Source organism: Neltuma alba, unplaced genomic scaffold (assembly GCF_004799145.2).
Source record: "Neltuma alba isolate B1F8T4 unplaced genomic scaffold, ASM479914v2 tig00005876_pilon, whole genome shotgun sequence".
In the NCBI taxonomy this organism is placed as follows: Eukaryota; Viridiplantae; Streptophyta; class Magnoliopsida; order Fabales; family Fabaceae; genus Neltuma; species Neltuma alba.
Window position 1 is genome coordinate 21,803 of NW_021634262.1, and position 21,328 is coordinate 43,130.

Below are 21,328 nucleotides of genomic sequence, written 5' to 3' on the forward strand. Positions count from 1 at the left end.
ATCATAAAAGAAAAAAGGAATAGGAGAAATTAAAACCCCAACACCATGATTCCATATTTCATTTCACTTTATTGATAGTACTGAAACCTGATCTTCTTGTTTCAGTATTGTGCTCTGTGGTGAATTAAAAACTTTTTTACCCCAGAAAAATAAAACCCATCACCATTTCATGAATCATGAAAGCTAAAAAGAAAAGTGGTGGAGACATCATGTGAGGCAACAGCTTGTGATTTTCTTTGGTACAAATTAACAATAGTGGGGTCCAATCTCTCAGCATACTACTGTTCGTGGCTTCTTTTTCTGGGTTATCACAATATATCACTCCATATATATACTGTTTATATATATCGCTCTATCTCTCTATACATAAATATATATATATATTCTGGATCTCTCTCTTTTTAACCTGGCTTCTATATATATATATATATATATATATCTACGTATATGATCTAGCTAGCTGGAATATATATAGGTTAATATTTATGGGCATGACAACATTTCTATAAACTCTTTTGCGGGTTTGAAACTTTTCCATTCATCAAATCATGTATGGCTATCAAATGTCAACTCATTGGACGTCATATGATGAGAAAGTTAGTGAATGTGGTTAATTTACCTTAGAACGGTCATATCTTGTGAATTAAAACATATTTGAAATCAGCATCTTGCTGTTTTAAAACTTTAAACTTGCCCAAACCTAAAGCGTAACAAAGAGGAAACAAAGATAAAAGAAGCAGCAGCGGAAAGGAAATGGAATTGAAATTCTTTGGGACACCGACTAAAGCCCATACATTCGACCTCCACAGAAAGGCATTGACCAAACCATCTGATATGGGTCCCTCTGACATTTCATGCACCCTTCTTTCTTCTCCCCTCTATGCTCATTATATTATAACACACACACACACACAAAGACACACAGTAATCAACCTTTAAACTGTGATATATACACGTATAACCCACCCCAGAGAAAGCAGTAAACTAAACAGTATTAGACAAATTCAAGAGCAGAAGGTGAATTGGGGATCACTGTGTTAAAAGGTGTCTCCTTTGTTTCTGTGTGTGAATGGGAAGATGTAGTGATGAGAGAGAAAACATGACAGAAGGGCATATTGGAGACTGGAAACAGACAAGAGGGATGGAGAAAGATTGGATTCTAAGTCAGAAAGTAGGGTTAGAACATAGAAGCAGTTCACTTACTACTATATATACTGTTGGTGAAGATTGACACAACAATGCACAAGGGGAATGGGTTTGACAACTTAGGACACACATACAGATTCATTGTACAACCTTAATGCTGAAACTCTATATTTTTGACGTCAGTCACAGTAAATTAAATTTCAATTCGGGAAAAAAAGTTTTGATTTTTACTGTGGTGAAGTGGAGGGGTCTAAAGCTACAGTTCCTTGGTCTGCATTATTAATACTCTGTGGGTCCAACCTAAACACTAACCTAACCAGAAAAAAGACGACATAACAGTGAACAAATCTCTCTCTTTTCTTGGTTTTCCCCCAAGAACAAATCCCTCTCTTACCTTTCTTCCTTTTTTTTTTTTTTGCTTTTTTGTTTTGGTTTTTTTAATTTATTTTATATTTGTAATAATCATAGTCTCTCTATCCCATAAAGACCCGTTCCAAAAAGCCTTCCTTTCAACTTTCAGCCTTCCAACATAACATTACTTCTGCAGCTTGTAGAAGCGTCTGTATTCTTTTGACTCAATCTCTTTCTCTGCATTGAAAATTCCTATATCTCTCTTTCTCTTGCCTCAACTATATCTTGTTCATTTCATTTCAACCTCATCTTCTAGCTGACCGGTGAGTTTCAGACGACAATGGGTGTATGTAGTAGCAGAAGAAAGCCTCTAATTCTATTTCTCTGGGTTCTGTTGTTCATCATCGTCTTCATATCTGAGCACTCTCATGCTTCCAGAACCACCAACGTCTTCAAATGGAAGCCAAAATCGCATCATCCAGGTCACTTCTTTGGGTTCTTGCCACGAAGAATGCCTATTCCTTTCTCTTCTCCTTCAAGGAAGCACAATGACATTGGCTTAAAAAGCTGGAGATCCCCATAAATTATTAGTCGCAGAACAGGTTTCTGGGGGGGAAAAAGGTGACCTTCTTCTTCTTCTTCTTCTTCGAGAGGAACAAGGATATTATATTATTGACTGATGGTTGATGTACATGGAGGTTTGTTAATGGGTAATTCATTGTTCGTTCGTACGTAAGCTTGATGACTATCATATATATATGTTCTTTTTGTTTGATCAGAGGATGTAATATGGGTATGATGATATGATCTATAACCCTGGATCTCTCCTTTTTACTCAGACGAGGAAATCCATGTTTCAATCTCTAATTCTCTTCCGTTTTTGGTTTTCTTTTTGATCAGTGTGAACGACACAGCTTCACATATAGATTCTCTCTCCTTGTATACCTCTTTGTTTTGTAGTTCAACAACAAAACTAGAAGGAATTTTTAGTTATATATTGAATAATAATAATATTAATATGGGAGCCACTTTGATTTGGTTTGATATTCTTGGCTTTAATTCCAGCTCAAGAAAACAGTTCATTCAATGAACTCTGTCAAATCAATAATCCCTTCTTAATGGTGGTACTTGGAAATTTGTCTGAATTTTTGCGAGCACGAGAGAAAATTTTTTCAAATAACAAGAAAATATTTTTTTTCAGTTATCTTTTTTGGTTTTACATCTTTTAATTAGCCTCACACGAAATATTAGTTTCTTAATTTAAAAGAATCATAAAAATATAATCATGAGCTGACTCAAACAATATTAATTTTATTAAACTTAATCTATTTAAACCCAATCCAAAAAGTATTTACATCCCTTTCACGTACTAATAAAACCAAAACAGAATTAAAGTACTATTTTGTGTAAAATTAATTAGATAGACAGATTCAACCTACTTCCTCTGAATTTTCTTGCATACAGGCAACAAGAATCCCATGCCATCAAATTCTGGTAATCTGATCTCAGGGTCATGTGTGCGGTTGCGTGTACTGCTTTCTTGATTTGATATATATAAATATATCTATTCTATATATATATATAATAGAGATTAATTTGATGGTATCTTCCACACGGGCGGTATAAAAATACGTTTCATTGAGAGAAATAAATGATAATACTTTTTTGTATAATGATAAAAAGTAGTTTCACTTTTTTGTGTAGTGATGATGTGTAAATTTGCTCAATTAACGCCCAAAACTTTGCCCAAGAGTCATTATTTCATGTCATCATCACTACTTCCAATTGGTGAAGAGTTGGGGCAAAAAATTAATATCTAAAATCTAAAAGTGCACAAAAGTTCAATTGCCTGAAAGTATACTACTATCACAAATAAATTCCTCAACCATGTATATTAATTAATAATAATTTTTTTTTCCATTTCCACAAATTTCTCATTTACTAGTGTCAATATTATATGCAATGGAGTATTTAAAATTCTTTAAAACATGTAGCACATCATCTGAAAAATATGTAAACAATAATTTAATATAATAGATTATTAAATTGCTTTTTTTTTTTTTACTTGTGAAGGATTAGGAATATTAAAAATTCAATTATATCCCTTCCTTGGTAATTAGTTTAGGAACATAAAAGTAACAACTTGATTTAATCTGGATAGAGTCTACATTGTGAAGCAACATTGGATTCCATAGGAAATAAAATACATTATGAGTAATAAAGAGTTTTTTTTTTTAAATTCTTCTGTATCAATATTTTTATCATTATGGTTCTCATTATTTCAATTGGTTTGATTTGTGGAAAATAAATTTCCAATCATGGCCGAAATACGTGGAAATGTTGAGAGCGAATAATTAAAAATAATCAATGGAAGAAAAAGCGGTACACTCGAACTTTAATTGTATAATTTTGATAATCCGAAATATGTATACATGATTATTGAATCCTTCAGGTGTTATTTTGTATTATTGCTTACTTAATAATTTCAAAACCACAAAAAAGCAAAAGGCCTTTGAAATTGATTAATTAGCTTTATGTAATGCTAATCTTACTTTGCAACTTTTTATTATACACTCTTCTTTATCTCATTACCAAAAGTGATTGACAAAACCCATGCTTACTTGTATTCCATTTTCGATATTGCCGCCAAATAGTGTCTGGTGCCGTCTTAATCACTGACTAATTAAATATTAAAAAATAATTTTAAAATTTATATGAATAATTAATTCATAATATTACTAATGCAAGGTGAATTACATCATATATCATATATATATATATGTAACTAAAAAAATTCAATTATATTGATAAAATATCTTCAAACAAAAAGAGTATATCATAGGGTTATCATCCATGCGCAAGGTGAAAAATATTTATCTTCAAACAAAAATTAAGTTTTGAAATGTTCATTATTATTGACTTATACCACTTCATTATTGGAAAAAAAAGATTAAAAATTGATCACCTATATGTGACAAAAACTAAGTCAATTATATTGATAAAACTCAACTTTTGAAAAAAGAAATCTTTATCCCTACCAGGAACAAAAGTAGGGGTGGGATATATATATATATATATATATATATATATATATAAAAGTAAACACAGCCGGGAGATTTATGATTAAATGTTTGTCCCACATTGAAGTGGTGATCAAACAACAATATATATCACCGATATGAGGGCTGGAGGTGACCTTTCTCAGTGAAAATATAAATATAAATATATATTTATATGTTAATGCCTTCCCTCTAGGTTATTTGAATTTCCAATTATGGAACAGCGTGTGTATAGAGTTTAAAGGAGGTAACAGGACATTTTTATGCTTGAACTATTTTTTTTTTTGGATTACTTGATATTTTAAACTATTAAGTGGTATAATATTACATTTGTGATTTTAACCACTAGTTAGTTGAGCATGTAAATTACAAAAAAGTCTTAAAAATTAAAAATAAGTAGTACTCTATAAAATAAATAGTTGGTCACCTGGTAGCCTGTATAAAATGGTTGGTTAGAATTATATTTTTATTTTTTATGTAGGTAAGAAATAACATTAGTATCTTGGAATTTATTTGTAATTTTTGGCATTTGATTAATATTAATTTTCTTATAAGATTCATCATTTATATTTATAATCTTTTAGGGCTTTTTTGGTAATTTTTTGGATCAAATAACATTGAAAATGATGAACGCTTAATGAAAAGTCTTGATACTTCAGAATAAGATGTATACCTAATGTCTCTAAGAGACTTATATATATAGATATATATCCAAAATACCTAAATATACTTATTTCTTATTTATGTTCAGTTAGTACAATGTCAATTCATTTCTTCTCAAAGTATAATATTTGCTTCATTAACTAATTAAGTTCCCATACCATGTGATGTTGCTTTCTAATTTGAGCACCAATGGGGCATGTAGTCAAACTTGATTGACTAATATTGTTGAAGGGCCCTTTCGCACTTTCATTCAAAAATTGCATTTAATTTTCTTGACCATTGACCAGCAGATTCCTATTAACAAATACTAAAAGCGTTATTAGTGGAATAATCAAGAATGTACATTTGGATTTGGATTATTAGACGAAGGGTTTTAATATTAATAATGTACATATCGAAGCTAATGATGGTTTTGCAGAACCGATGACTCATGCTTTTCCCACGTTTGTCGTTTAAAGAAGGTAAATAATGAGCATTCAACTGCTAATATAATGTTATTTTAAATGATTAGCCTTAATCTTTATTCAGAAAAAAAGTTAATTATTTCAATTCAGGGATGATGTAATATCCTCATCCATCTTTCTCATTTGCTAATATCCTCTCACCAGAGATTCTGTGGCTTAAATCAAGTGTGCTTTGCAGTGGGCCATCCTTTTCGTTTTTGAGAAGTGGGCCCATCTGCCGATGTAATGAAGCCATCACAAAAAGAAATTGGGAGGAAGAGGAGGGCATAGGCAAGGCATTGAGTTAATTCCTTACAATACAGGGAGTTAATGTTTAAATCTTTGTTAAGAAAAATATTCATATTTAATGCATATTAGTCTCTTGAATATGATTATTTTTAATAAGAAAATACATGTGTTTGTAAAACCAAAAATTATCTAATAAGGTGCTATTAATTATTAACACAGACTGTTAACACATTAATTTGAAGGATTACTCTCTGTAATCCTAAATATACAATGCAACTTCTAAAAGTAATATTTATCTTCAATGAAAGTTATATCTTATGACATTAATTGTTATTATTTTTTCAATTCTACCCTTATCTTATTCAATATGCATTAAGTTGGATCAGGTTAGGTCTAGTCCTACCCCAATTTTTTTTTTTAAAAGGTTAATACAAATTTTGGTCCTTCAAGTTTACTCTCATTTTGGTTTCAATCATTCAAATTTTAAACCATAGGTTTTAGTCCCTCAAGTTTCTTTTCATTTAAAACATTAGTCCTTATAATTCAATAAAAACTTGGACCATTTTAGCCTTAGAAGGACCAAAACCTATGGTTTGAAACTTGAGAGACCAAAACCTATGGTTTGAAGCTTGAGAGACCAAAACCAAAATAAAAACAAACTCGAGGGACCAAAGATTATATTTACCTTTAAACAGAATAAAATAGGGTAGTACTATTTACATTTTACAACCACCATGCACGCGTTGGTGTGAATTAGCATTCTTTAATTGATGTGAAGTGGTCGGTATTCATGTAATGAGAGTCTCATAAAAGAGACTGAATAATTGCTATTTGCTATGATTGCATTGGCGGCAAGTAAATTTTGGAGCCCTCATGGTTAAAAGTTAAAACACATGTACACCAATTTTGTAATAATGTTTCACATCAATACTCATTTTACTGGAAGGGATTTTATATTTTTATACTTCTAAAGGATTGTTGATTATTATGAGACTGTATTTGCAATTTTTTTTTTCCTCAGTAGAAAAACTGATAATGATAAAAACGTAGAAATGATTGTTCATGTTATTGGTGGACAGCCCGGATGTTACTGCTCAGAATTATGGATTCTACCATGCCCACCTAATTCTCAGTGATGATGATGATACTAATTCATATTTAACAAAAAAGTATTACAATAACTGGAATTTCCTTTTTAAGATAATAATAGGAAAAATTGTAGTACATTTATACGCAACATGATGCAAATTTGTATTGGGATTGAATTAATATTAATTTTAATATCAATTCAAAGAAAATGATCAGTGGAATTTTTTTTTTAATAATTTAACTTAACATGAGTGAACTAAAAAAGGTTTACCCATCTATCTATTATATATATTGAGAAAATGGAACTAATTAGGGGTGTTCAAGGCCGGCCCGTCCCGGTCGGCCCGTTCCGGTCCCGGTCTTATTGGGACAGGACGGATCCGTCCCGAAATTTTTCGGGACGGGACAAACCGGGACGGGACAAAAAAGGGACCGGGACGGGACGGGACACGGGACGGGGTCGTCCCGTCCCGGTCCCGTCCCAGTTCCTTTTTTTAAAAAAAAATTAATTTTTTTAATTTTTTATATAATATCATTTTTTTCATATTTTTTTAAGATTTGAGACTATTGTATGGAACTATGGATATATTTATTTAAAGTTTTTATATTTGTTAATGATTTGAGATTATTGATGATTAGAATTTTTAGCAAGTTTTTATTGTGTTAAAAGCTTTTGTTTAGAGTTTTTAATAACTATTATATGTAATATTTTGAGCTTTTGTTTAAGAGTGCCCAAACAAATAAAAAAGATGTTTTTATAAGATTTAAGCTCAAAAAAATATAATTAAAAAAATTAGATTTTTTTAAAAAAATAAAAAAAAATAAAAAAAATTATTTCGGGACGTCCCGGTCCCGTCCCGACCAGGACCGGGACAACCCCGGGACGGGCCGGGACACGGGACAGAAAATCTGTCCCGTTACTGTTCATCGGGACGGAACCGGGACGGGCCTGTCCCGGTCCCGATCCGTCCCGTGAACACCCCTAGAACTAATAGTCCTTCAATTTTCAATCAATTTACAATTTTGTCCTTATATATTAATTGGTATTAAACCAATCCTTGAAGTTTCAAATACTTACAAAATTAATCCCAATTATTATTGCCTTGATAAAATATAAAGTTATAATGTCATATTATGCTTGTGCGTGTTTTTTGGGGTTGGCTGTTTTGGACCTGAAATACTTGCGTTGACTTTGCAAATGTTACTTAGTTATTTGCGTACATAGACTAACTGATAATACATTATGACATAATGGAATTAGTTCTTACTTTGGTAGGATCCATCATAAAGATGAAATCTATGGTTGGCAGAAAAAATGAAGACTAAATCTATGAGTATTTGTTCGCAAAAGAAAAATCTACAAGTATTTGAAACTTTAATGATTCGTTTGATAACAATTAAGACATATGGATTAAATTATAAATTGGGTGAAAGTTTGAGGACCGAAAGTTGTGTCTTTTTTTAATGTATACTTATAATAGAAATTAATAATAAATACTAATTTTTATTTAAATGTAATTTTGTAATAAATGAATAAATCAATATATATAGTCAAATCTATTAACTAATTAAAAGTCATGGATGTGCGCAAGTAACTAAATGTTATATTTTAAAACAAAATAACTAGGCCTTATCAAAATAAAATATGAACTTAATACTTAGAATATAATTGAGATGAGTTGTACCTAATTTTGCCTCACCAAACATAACTCTTGTGCATCGTAGTTAAGTTTTTAAAATCAAGTTGCTCTGCTAATACCAAGACTGATTTTGTAGTATAATTTATACTATAAAATAAAATTTATATTTAGGACCGGAGGAAGATATAATTAAAAAAAATGGGCTAAAAATTTATAACTATGAAATAAATTGTGTAAAAGTACTTGAGATTTAATCAAAGACATAGATGGAATCAATTTTTAGTGAATGCCATTCTTCTTTAATTATATATGCAACTTGTATTTTTTTGGGACTGAAATATGCAATCTATTTTCAATTATGTGAAGAACAAAAGACATTTGCATATATTTGTAGATATGTTGCGTACAATTAAAGAAGAATTGCACACACTAAAGTTGCCTTCATTCAAGGACCTAAATCCTCATGTACCTTTGCACAATTTCATTTTCCAATAAAAAAATTGACCAATTTTTCTTAAAATTTATATATATTCTCAATCGATATATTGATGTCTTCCAATATTCACTCGGTTGCATTAGGGGGAAAAAAGATGATAATTATTATTATGATGAGAAATTGGAAATGGTGCATGCTTGGATAAATAAACCTTTAACAGGCGCCGCGTCTACAGTAACAACGCTTTGATTCTTTTCATTTTCATTATTACCCTTCATTTATATATTCATCATTTCTATTAAATGAAATCTATCAACAAAATAATAAAACACTGAAGCCAAATAATGTAATAATAAAGCCAAGTATATACACATGTATGTGTGCGTGCATGTGGAAGCTTGAGAGAAAATCTAAATACGTTTTTGAGTTAATTACTGAAAATGATGATCGAGGATGATGGAGGAATCAAATCAAACGAATGAATGAATGAATCAAATCAAGTATGCATAAATACTATATAGTTGATGCCAACTTATTTCGTATGCTCAAATCATAATGAACAAAACATCATTTACTTTCAAGTTACTGCTCCTTTTACCTTTGCAACCTCCTCCTCTCTTCTATATAATCCTTTTTGTTTTTCTTTGATCAAGTATAGGTATTTTTGTTTATTGGAATCAATCCTATTTGAGATATGATCGGGTAGTAAATATAAACATTTCTTCTATTGAGAATTTGAATATTAATTTATTATGTTATGAAAAACTAACTCTTTTCACTAAACTCAATTATGACTATCTAACTGGCATATCATTTATTTATGCTTATGATTTTATTTTCATGTATATCTCATTCATTCCCATAAAGTTATTAGAAGCTTTGTCAACACGATATGTATAATATATACACATGTTAGTATCATTTGGAAGATTCTCAAATCATACTAAAAGATTTTCATTGCATTATACTAAGTTACTTGCACAGATTTTCTTCTTCCGTTCAACTTTTGCCTTCCGTGTACCTCTTTCATTCTTGCTTTGCCTAACGTATGTATGGCAGATTTTTCATATTCTTTCTTTATCCTTTTAATAACATGACGTGCGTCTTGTTTCACAAAAAAAAGAGGATTCGGATTCATATGGTCATATACATATGTGTATAGTCAAATCTGATGGATTTTTTTGTTTTCATCTCTAACTGTTCTTTAATTGTTTTTGACTTTCGTTGCTGTGCTTTACGACTTTGTTTATCTCTTGATGTAAGAGGATAAGATATCCGCAAGTAGGCAGAAAATTTTGACATTTTCATGGCTGTGGGGTTAATTTAGGAGGACCATGAAAGTGTGCTTTGGACTTCATTGTTGAGTCCTTATCATACTAAGATAAGCCCATAAACAGGGCCAGTTCCCCCCCCTCCCCCCAAAAGAATAAGTATTTTATATTCAGTATCGTTGATTAACAAGGTTAAATAAGAGACAGCCCTATTGACATAACTTCTTTTTATCCACAAAATTCAAGCTCCCACTTCACTTAAATATACAGTATGATTGTCACCTTGGTGAATTTAAGTTGTTAAATATACAGTATCAATTATAAAATAAATCATGCTTTTTTTTTTAATTTTGTTTAAATCAAGTATAAAATTAAAACTTTGTATAGTCCCTCTGTAAAAATAGTTTTACTGCAGCTAATGATTTTTCATTTTAACAAATTTAAAATAGATCAATGTACTTTTAATACGCACAATTATGGGTGGTATGTGAGTTTTTTTTAAAAAAAATCAAATTTAATGGAAAAATTTATGTATTTTATTATTATATGATTTATGTTGTCATGTTAATCATTACAAAAACATCCCATAATTTATATGATTGGTAAGCATATACATTTCTTCTCAAATCCTAGCTTATGACGTTGTTTTGAGTGTTTGATTTAACTCACACTTTTAAAAAGTACTCTCATGTAAATTGAAACAAAATCCTTCTCATATACTTACTTTGTATACCATAAAATTATTTTTAAAATCATAATTTGGTTTTCATCTAAATATCCTGTAATCTCAAAACAAAAGGATCTAAGTGACAAAGATAATGCAGCATCCTGCAATGCAACTTTGGGTAAATGGATATAACTTTTCTTCAATCGTGCCAGAGAACAAATTTGAATCCTACTCTCAATGTCAAATACCAAGTTACTCACATGCTTATGTTTAGATTGCAATCAGTGGATCAGCATCCACAAAGAAACCCCAACAAGAATCCAGTTAAATTGAATCAATCCGTAGTCATGTTAAATAAACTAATAATTTGCAAACCAGTGCTGTTTTGTCTCCCATTTTTGAGTAATGGTACTTCCCCACTTTTTACTCAAAAAAGGGGAAAAACTATGAAGATATACATGTGTGTATTTTGCCAACATATGTATCATCATTTGACTTGTGCTTTATATACAAATTTTACGTAACAAATGAAGCTAGAGCAAAACTGTACGTACCTTAAGAAAATAACAAGAAATAATAACTGGACGAGGAAACGTTCATAACCACACACGAGCATTTGCCACAACGATCAGATCAGTAGAAACAAAATCAATCTTTCTTGCAGCATGGCTTCACTCTACAGCACTTATTTTCGCTGGTTGAGAAATGAATAACCTCATCAGTAATGTGCTTGTGACTTGAACGAGTTCGCAGAGTTCGCAAAGATGACGATGACCATGAACCATACAAAAGTTCTGCAGCTTCTGCAGAGAAACCATTATCGCTGAGGTCAAGTAATTGCAGGTTGTTTGCCAGACCAATAGCAGTTGAAAGTTTTCGAATTAAATGGCATTTAGGATATGAAGAATTTCTTTGACTTGAACTGGCACAACTATCATCAATTCCAGAAGTTCCAGTTTCTATTCTCGTCCGATCATCTTGATTGTTAGCAACTTCAAGCTCACAATTAGCATTTTTGAGAGTGCCAAGACCCTCTTTAGTTTTGTCCACTTTCATGGGAGAACTTAATTCACGAGTATCTGGCTTCTGCTCCAAGTTCTCTGAGCACCCTTTTATCGAGGAGTCATGTCGTAGAGAAGAAAGTTCGTTTGGAGCAGCATTACCCGCTAGATTAAGCTCCTGTAGGCAGTTGTTCTCTGATAGAGAAACAAGATATGTATTAAGTAAATGCATTTTCAAAAGGATGAGTAGATTATCAAATGTGATTAAATGCCTACCTGCTAGTGCCTCAATGACGTGGAGAACTCCAGTGAGCCCAAGCTGACAGTTTCTAAGGACTAAAACTTTTAGACAGCACTGTGGGTTCATTAGCAGAGAAGAAAGGGTATTGCTGCCCTATTCATTACAAATATAGAAATTTGCATCTTAGCATACCAAATAATGATTGACTGGTTAAATTCATAATGTGATCAGCGTTAACTGGAGATGTTAATATATATTTATACATTACCTCTAGTCTTTAATATAAAAGTTAATTGGGAGATTCAGTTTAGTCATAAATATAAGACTTTAATCTACTTTATCTCTAATATTTATCTATTTTGCCTCCAAATAATTCATATGATGATTGCATATGTTAAGAAATTTTCATAAAAAGATAATTTCAATGCACATGGTGAATAGGTCTATTTTAGGAAAAACAACATCCATTTATTACAAATAACTAACTTAACTAATTTACTTAATATCCACAAATTAATTATCTAGCTCTTATATTAAAGACCGGAGGTAGTATAATAAAAATCTACAGAGACTACAAGTCATTAATTATATAACTCAGTTCACAAACTCTGCAAAATAAAGGATCAGCATTCTAGTTATAGACCGAAGGTTAAATACTGATGCTATCCCTCTCTATAAAAGCACACAAATTAAGGGTTATGATGTGGCAACATCACAGCAAATACATACACAATATTCAACAAAACCAACCAAAGAGCATTCATTACTAGAATATAAAGGTAAAAATCCGGAAAAGACAATATACAAGCTACAAACCTCTGGCATAATAGGATTTCCTTCCAGTTTAAGCTCAAGAATGGAAGAAAATGAAGAAACACCTGCACTAAAAAAGTTACTAGATGTAAGCCCGCAATATGATATGTCAAGTTTCACAAGCTCTTGTGTCCCATTGAACAATGATCGTGTTAATTGCATCACTCCTTCCTGCAGAAGAACATCGATCAGAATCAGAGGACCAGTGGGATATGCATGCAGAACAAACAATTGCGGTATCAACAATACTATGAACACATGATAAACATAGACATCACTCACATTTCCGATTCCCGTGCTTCCAAGCATTAATCCTGATAAACTAATGGTCCCTGCAAGCTGGCAAAGCGTATCAACAACCGGTTTGCCTAATTTTAGACCACTCAGATTCAGCTCAGAAAACCTACAATAACAAATTTAATTTTATTTAAACTTCATCTCTACATGCCATGATAAATGTGGCAAATTACAGGAAGACGCTACATAGAGACAAAAGATATATCTAATCTCTACCTTTGCAAAGTAGAAAGCTTGGTCAGTAGATTAACAATAGCATTTCCAGATACAGGGTTGTTATAACCTGACATAGAGGAGAGAGACTCCTTGAGCTCAAAAATTACATCTGACAGGTATCCAAAAAGAATATTAAATACATGATACCTATACAAAGCTGTACAAGAACAGATTTAGAGTCCAATGCATCGGCCATCTTTTGAATAGTTCTAGACGTGATGTGACAGCGCTCTACATTCAAGCTACAGAGGGCTACAAGACAAAAGAGTTGTAAATAGAGGCAAGGAGACTTATAACAGGCTAATAGAGGAAAGCCACTTGCAAGAACACGAGAGAACTAGAGAAATGGTAAGCATACTTTTTAGTAGCTTATGGTATTTTATATAGTAACATAGATTTTCCGCATCTTGTGACAAAGGGAAGGAAGTGAATATCAACATCCCTCAAGAGACAACGCAAACAACCATATTTGATATAGACAAAGCTAGTGGCCTCGAAATAACTCAGACGGTGAAATTAGGATGGGGGAGGATAATGACCAGGGTTCCTGATTTAACCAAACAAAAAGAGAGAGACTAAGGTGTAGAAATGCTGCTTACCAGTACATTTTTCCAAGATCGTTGAAAGGTAAGATCCACATGCATCGGTAAGACGGTTTCCAGAAAAGTTAAGCACTTCAAGTCGTGCAAATAGGACTGAGCATTCACATATCTGAGAAAAAAGTAAGCCTTATAAATTAGCAAATTGGGAATGGCATCAAAGTCGAGAAAATAATGACAAGATTATTTTTCTAAGCAGAGATTGGTCAACAAGAATGTCATGGATTATAACTTTCTTTTAATTTTTGGCAACAGGTTCTGATTCTTAGTGGGAACAAGACAGGCGGTTGCTGATGGAATTTCAGAGAATTTTATGCATATCCATTCACGAGTTCGATTTTCAAAGATATCTTTCTACTAAGATACCCTTATCGTTTATCAAAGAAGATAATTCAATTTCAACCTATTGAATTTAAAATCTCATGACTAAAATCTCCCTTCAGCAAGTGTTAGCATTTGAACAGAAGAAGGGGAAAGAATAGACAACCATGTAAAGATCAAAACCTTTGCCCACGGACCCATACCTGAAACAATGCGGTTGGCCCGAACCGATTGCAATGCAAGTCCAGAGTCAGGCCGCCGTAAGATTGGCCTGATGCCACGAACACTTTCTGAAGTTTCTCCATTGTTCCATTTCCTAATACATAGAGATCCCATGTAAAGCCAAAACTACCGAATAGACTGCACTTACTTATATCTATACTTTCTATTTCTGGTTATTATTCCTTTTGCCTAACTCATTTGAACAAAATATAGATGAATTGAGAAGCACGCATGCACGTGCACACACGAAAAGAAGACCCTCTTGGAGGAGCATGGAAGTAATCAAAATGCAATACAATTGAGAGAATCCCTAAAGCAAAAGAGCCACATGTACCTAACATATTGTGAGAGAGATCAAGCATTGCAAATCTCTTGTGAGAAAGCAGAGCATTTAACAATGGAGTTACTGACAAATCTTGCAGGTCGCACTCAGTCACAATAATCTCATCATCTGAAACCTGATTGACAAAAATAAGAAGCCACAATCAATATAAAAACTGTAACTAAAAACTGTATTATTCATTAGATAATGCAGCTTATTCTCCGATTCCGTGCGGTGCGCAGGAACCACATTTAGTCAACAATAATTTAATGCAAAATTTTAATTCAGTGTGGTTGACGAAAGCATGTTTTTGTGAGCATTTGGTGGGAAGCTTGGCACGGCATCCCTTTTGTTGATATTCTTGGGTCTATTGTGGTTTCTTTGGGTCTGTTGTTTCGTAAATTGGAAAAGCTTAATGGGAAGTCAAGGTGGTCTGAACTTGGAGAGAAGCTAAAGTATGTGCAGATAAACTTGCTAAATACGGTATGGCTTTGGAAATAGATAAACATATTGAACTAGTTATGCCGGCTGAAATTGGGCCATGTTTCTGGGCCTTGGGGCCCAACTAGCAATGCACTGGACACAAAGACGTCCAAAAGAATCTCCAAAAAATGAAAAATCATGACTTTTCTTGCGAAATGGCAATGAGACAATTGACCCGACTACGTTGCATCTTACCTCTAAATTGTACAGTTTCTTGAGCACCTTGAGATTTGGTACTTCGGACAACTCCTCGCAGCAGTCCATGTACATTTTTATTAGGCGTTTCTGAACCCATCCTGTAATGGGGAAGATTAATTGCATATCTCACTAGCAGATAGTTGTCATATTTGACATCGGTGCTAAAAGTAATACAGCTACGATACAGAGCAAGCCTATGATTCCTGATGCATGTTCCTTTAATGAATTCTACCTCCTATGCTTGAATAAATTGCAACATCAGTGAACTATCTAATGACAATGAAGTAGGCAAAATTTTATTCAACTGATCTCAAGAACCAAATATTTTGCGTGCAATCAATTCTTGACTAGAAATTAGATTAATGGAAAGAAGCTGCGTTAATTACAGAAACCATTGCATGTTGACCTCCCAAGAATGAACATAAAACAGCTGTACTACATACCATCAACGGAAACTTCAACTATGTCATCTCCCACGCATTCCTTAAGATTTTCGACAGTTTCTAGGGATTCTAGATCTCTTCCAGCACATCTTATGTGCTGAATAATGGGCAACAAACCTGCACATTAACATTTTAGTACAATCGAAGTGAACTCTAAAGTTAATATGAGAGTTCATACAGCTAGATTTTCTAACTAGTTGCTGATCTTATTTGCCGATATTAATTATGACAAGGAACCCTCCAATTGGGAAATACGTACCCTCAGATCTTTTCTCTCTAGGAAGCTGTAGATAATATAAGCATGCAACTTCAGACTTCAACTGATCACTAGCAACAAATGAGGTTGCTTCTATGTAAATCAGGTCATTTTCAATCTTGACCGTAATATCTTGCTGCAATTAGAGAAAGGACAGGGGGAGAAAAGTTAGAAAGAATATAGATCAGAAACAGTGACAAAAAGGACTGGATGAAATAATGAATCTCAAATAGACTCTTCATATCGGAGCCATCACAACAGAACTCACATCTCGTTCAGAACTACGCCTCATGGGATAGGCGGCTCCGTGGTGCAATAGTTTGCCAGAGATACTCGTATCACATTTTGAACCACTGGCAATATCAGGTTCAGCAACTAAATCATTGCTCAGAGATCTTGAATAGCTGGCAGCTTTTGTGGCACTGTGAGGATGCCGGCATTTGAAAGAACTACTGCTATCTTCAACGTTAATTGGACACTTGGATCCATACTCTGAGACAACCTGCCAATCAAGTATGCATATACTGGCTTATATTCGATTAAATATAAAAGTATAAAACACGAACTTCAAAGTTATAATTTAAAGCTTTTTACCTGAATTTTAGCTGCAGGACTGGCACCACTTCTTTTACTCTTTACTGCAATTAGTAAAGTATCAGCCAGTACTTAATTTTCGCATTAAAAAGTCTAAGGTTCAAAGCAGATGGTCAAAACTCACTTGTGTCAGTAGTAGAGAAGTCCTGTAACTGACAATCACGGGGCTTTCTCTTTAAATGCTCCATCTCATCAACATTCTCTTCCTCCTCATCATCAGAAAGGATTACACGGACACGTTTAGAACCAACAGCCTTCTGACTGGTAGTTTTTGGCATACTTCGAGGTGACTGCTGAGGTTCCTCAACAGAGTTGCTTAAACCTTCCATGAAACCTGCTTTTTGGGATGATTTTTTTCTGGACTGAAAGACTGACATCAGGGGCATGTCATCGTTCCAATCTTCTCGAGCAGTTGCCATTTTTGATTCAGACCCACTGTTTGAAAGATAACCATCAGCTTCAGTATCAGTCTCAGAGCAACAATCCTCTTTTGTATCTCTTGGTTCAGGGTCTGTATCTAGTGATTTCTTCAGCTGATCAATTAAAAGTTTCAACCTCCTTCAAAGGTTGAAATTTAATGATTAGACATTTGCAGGTCTGCTAGAAGGTCTTATGACTCGGATCCATGAATAATTCAACTTAACAGCAAAAAATATGGCCCCCATAAAAACTTACCTGGTTTCATTCTCATCATCAAATCTTATCATGTTGCTATAGTGCATATTTTCCAGGGCAGAAAGCTGTACAAAAGGAAGGTTAGCTTCAACAGCAATCCTGTGATATCATATGTCACATGAGCAGCGATCAGAATAACCATCAGGCAAAGTTAACAAGGACATATTTATGCATGCAACTCTAATTGGAAACTTTTCAGTCTCATATCGGCTGCTTGTGCAATATTACAGATTTTACGAGGAAAGCATTTTCATTCTTGGTAAATTAAAGAAGCCAGGCCATTCAGGAGAAGAATTAAATATTCATTATCTTAATAATATATTTGTAATTTGGAAGTCAAGACTTGCACCTGAGATTTTGGACCAAATTACCGTTTGGTCTTTTCATGGATAACTCTCTTTCACGAAGCTAAACTTTCAATTGAGACTCACTCTGAATTTTAAATTACAAAGGTGACTCTCAAAGTGCATCCAATGATTAGAAATATATCAACCTCTTGAGAGAAGAGCACTCCATAAAATTATCATGTATGGTTTATCTAGCAGTTTCTTTCGATGGTCATAAATGTACTTGCGCCAAAAGACATCCCCCCCCCCTACAACAGTCTTTTAGTAGGATTCTCAGCATTCATGACATATCAATTTTTGGATTATTTGAATTTTAGTTGAAATCAGTTTGTTTAAGTAGCCTCTAAAAGGCATGTTGCTATATTTAGGAATTTTTCTAGTAATTTTCTCACATGTAATGGAAGAAAAATTCAGTGGTGATTTGGAGGGAGGCAAGACAGTGGTGATTTGGAGGTTAAGATGGGAGATCAAATCATCCTTCAAGTGTCAGAGTACAAATATCTAGGATCTATTATACATATGGACAGTGAAATTGATGAAGATATTTCTCATAGAATACAAGCTGAGTGGTTAAAATGGAGGAAGGCTCTTGGAGTTATTTGCAATAAGAAGGTCCCTGAGAAGCTTAAGAGAAAATTCTATCAAATTGCTATAAGACCAATTGTGTTATATGGTAGTGAATGTTGGACCCTAAAGAAAAAACAATAGCACAAAGTTGAGGTAGCAAAAATGAGAATGTTGAGATGGATGTGTGATCATACAAGAAAAGATAAGATTCAAAAACATTAGAACAAGAGTAGGTGCGGCGCCTATCAAAGAGAAAATGGTTGAACATCATTTAAAATGGTTTGGACATATACAGAGAAAGCTATTAGAAGAGCCAGTGAGAAAGGTAGATCAAACAATTTGGAGTCTTTTAAAAAGGGATAAAGGAATGAGAAGAACGCTCAATGAGGCCATTGAACGAAACCTTCTGATTCACAACCTATCTAAGGACTTTGTTGTTGATAGAACACAATGGCATCATGCGATTCATATAGACAACCTCACCTAGTGGGATAAGACTACTTGTTGTTGTTGTAATGGAAGAAAAATTCGCATCTTCCATTAATGTTTACACAATCTCAGGCACACCGAAAGCATATGGAGAAAAACTATTGTGTTCAAAATTAACCCAGCTCCTTGGATAATGCATTATAGATGGAAATCAATTTTTTTCTTTTTTTTTTCTTTTTTTGGGTTTGTTGACGGATGGAAATCAATTTTCCATACACTTTCTTTGTATTGAAATGAAGTCAACAAATAGATTTCAAAAATATGGATATTAGTACCTGTAGCTCTCTTCAAATGCAGCAAGTGCTCCTTGCCAATTGCGAACAGAATCCAAAACATTACCAATATCAATTTTCACTAGTGCTTGGCCCTATAATCATTACCAGTAAAGGATAAGAATTAGCCAAGTAGAATGCACATGATGGAATCTGTGGCAATATATAAACTATTAGATCGTCTATTATCCCCTTACACCATGCAAATGAGAATTATAAACTCATTCACCAATAAAAGCCATATAGCCATTGGATTGAGGTTTTTATTGTCTCACTTTCATGTCAAAGTAGAAGTCAGAATAGGAAGATAACAAAAAATGTGAACTTCATATTAAAAGATCATGCAGCGAAATCAGCATCAAACCTACCTCTAAGTTACCGATTTTTTTGTACATTTCCCAACTCTTTCTGTACCATTTGATAGATTCATTGAAGTTTCTGAGCTTCTGATATGATTCTCCAAGAGCCAGATATGAATCACTGAGCTTTTCATTGTCACACAATTCATTTGCTATTTCTTTCTTCTCCTTTGCAAACTCGCAATGCTAAACCATGACAGTTCTCATTAAGGAAAATTGGCATTCTATTAATTAGCCACACATAAACAAAGCTTTAAAAAGTCTCCACATAGATGCGTATGGTTTCCAATTAATTACCTATAACTTAGAAGGAAATGAACCACCAATATCCATACTTAACAAAGAGTAAGGGTACAGATACTACAAAATAGTGAAATACCTCCTCTTAATGAAACATTAGGATAGCAAACTAACAGAACCTCTTTCCCATGAACACGAAAAGTAAAACTGAGTTTTAATGAACAATTCACAAAGAAGTAAGAGACCCTTGCTTCCCCAGCACTTCTCTCCCAAATCAATAATGGAATATACAAAGGAAAGAACTCTTCTCTGGTGAAAATGGTTGTTGTATATAGGAAATTCTGAACACCAATTGCCTCATTAACAGTTAGACGTTCAAAACATTTCAATTAAATAGCCACCGCAAATTTATGAGACAAGATCATGTCAATTTAACAAAATGATAACACACACAGGCACGCACAATACATAGAGAATTGATACCTTCTCCCATGCAGAGATCATACTTGATTTCTCAAGAAGGCGATCCAGGGAAGCATTTTGCTGCAGAAGATATTTACGCTCATGTGCTGAGCCTCTTGCAGCAGCCAAATATCTTTTAAGCTTTTTGAAGTTCTGCTCTTCTTTCTTTAATTCATCCATTACTTTGACAGCTTTATTTACAGTTTTGATGTTTTCATCAATTTGCCTAACCAATGCATCCTCATCTTCCAAGGATTTCGCCAGAGTAAGCGCCTTCTCATAATAAGACTGTGCTTCATCATACTTCTGAGTCCTGTAATGCACTTCCCCAAGATTAATGTAGCCTTTTGCTTCTCCTTGACAATGTTCAATTTTGTTACAAATTTGAATGTCCTTCTCAATATGTTTTCTAGCTTTTTCCCACATTCTCAGTTCCATATATACATTTCCAAGGTTATGATGGAGTCTGCTGCGTCCATCATCATCTTCGCCGACCTCTTCTTCATTGCAAATCTCTAGTCCTCTTGTTAGGATTTTCCGAGCCTCTTCCAAGTTATCAAGTTCCATTTCCAGCATTCCACTATTGTTGTGTGCATCAATGTATTCTTTGACAAAGGAAGACTTATTAGTTGGTGGGTCCTCCTTAAGAATCTGCGCCAGCTCCATAGCATACTAAAATACTTTTTGGCATTTCGTATTGAGAGATGATCATGTTCTGATCTTGAGAATAATTCATGATAAGTACGACCAAGTTGGGTGCTGGCCCTTTGCTGCTCAACAAGGTCATTAGCATCCCTAGCGAGCTCCAAGTGTTTTTTCTAAAACGGAATAGGGTGTAAACATCAACAAATCGTACATCCAAAAAGTACATTGATATCCAATATCAGATTTTTAAAA

The 21,328-nt window shown here is 33.4% G+C and overlaps 1 protein-coding gene across 1 annotated transcript; it reads right to left on the reverse strand.

Annotated features, from left to right (window-relative positions):
- Nucleotides 1-11,319: 11,319 nt before the first annotated feature.
- On the reverse strand, nucleotides 11,320-21,249 carry LOC114748948 (protein TONSOKU-like; the record flags this gene model as incomplete). The annotated part of the gene is given in 20 exon segments (XM_028937411.1): nucleotides 11,320-12,210; nucleotides 12,292-12,409; nucleotides 13,073-13,240; nucleotides 13,352-13,472; nucleotides 13,583-13,649; nucleotides 13,730-13,834; nucleotides 14,182-14,293; nucleotides 14,706-14,818; nucleotides 15,059-15,182; nucleotides 15,725-15,825; nucleotides 16,171-16,287; nucleotides 16,430-16,562; nucleotides 16,695-16,928; nucleotides 17,021-17,064; nucleotides 17,145-17,578; nucleotides 17,696-17,794; nucleotides 19,374-19,465; nucleotides 19,739-19,915; nucleotides 20,453-21,102; nucleotides 21,105-21,249. Coding segments are annotated over 20 exon segments (3,702 nt in total), but the record flags the coding sequence as incomplete, so codon positions are not given.
- Between the last annotated feature and the right edge of the window lie 79 nt (nucleotides 21,250-21,328).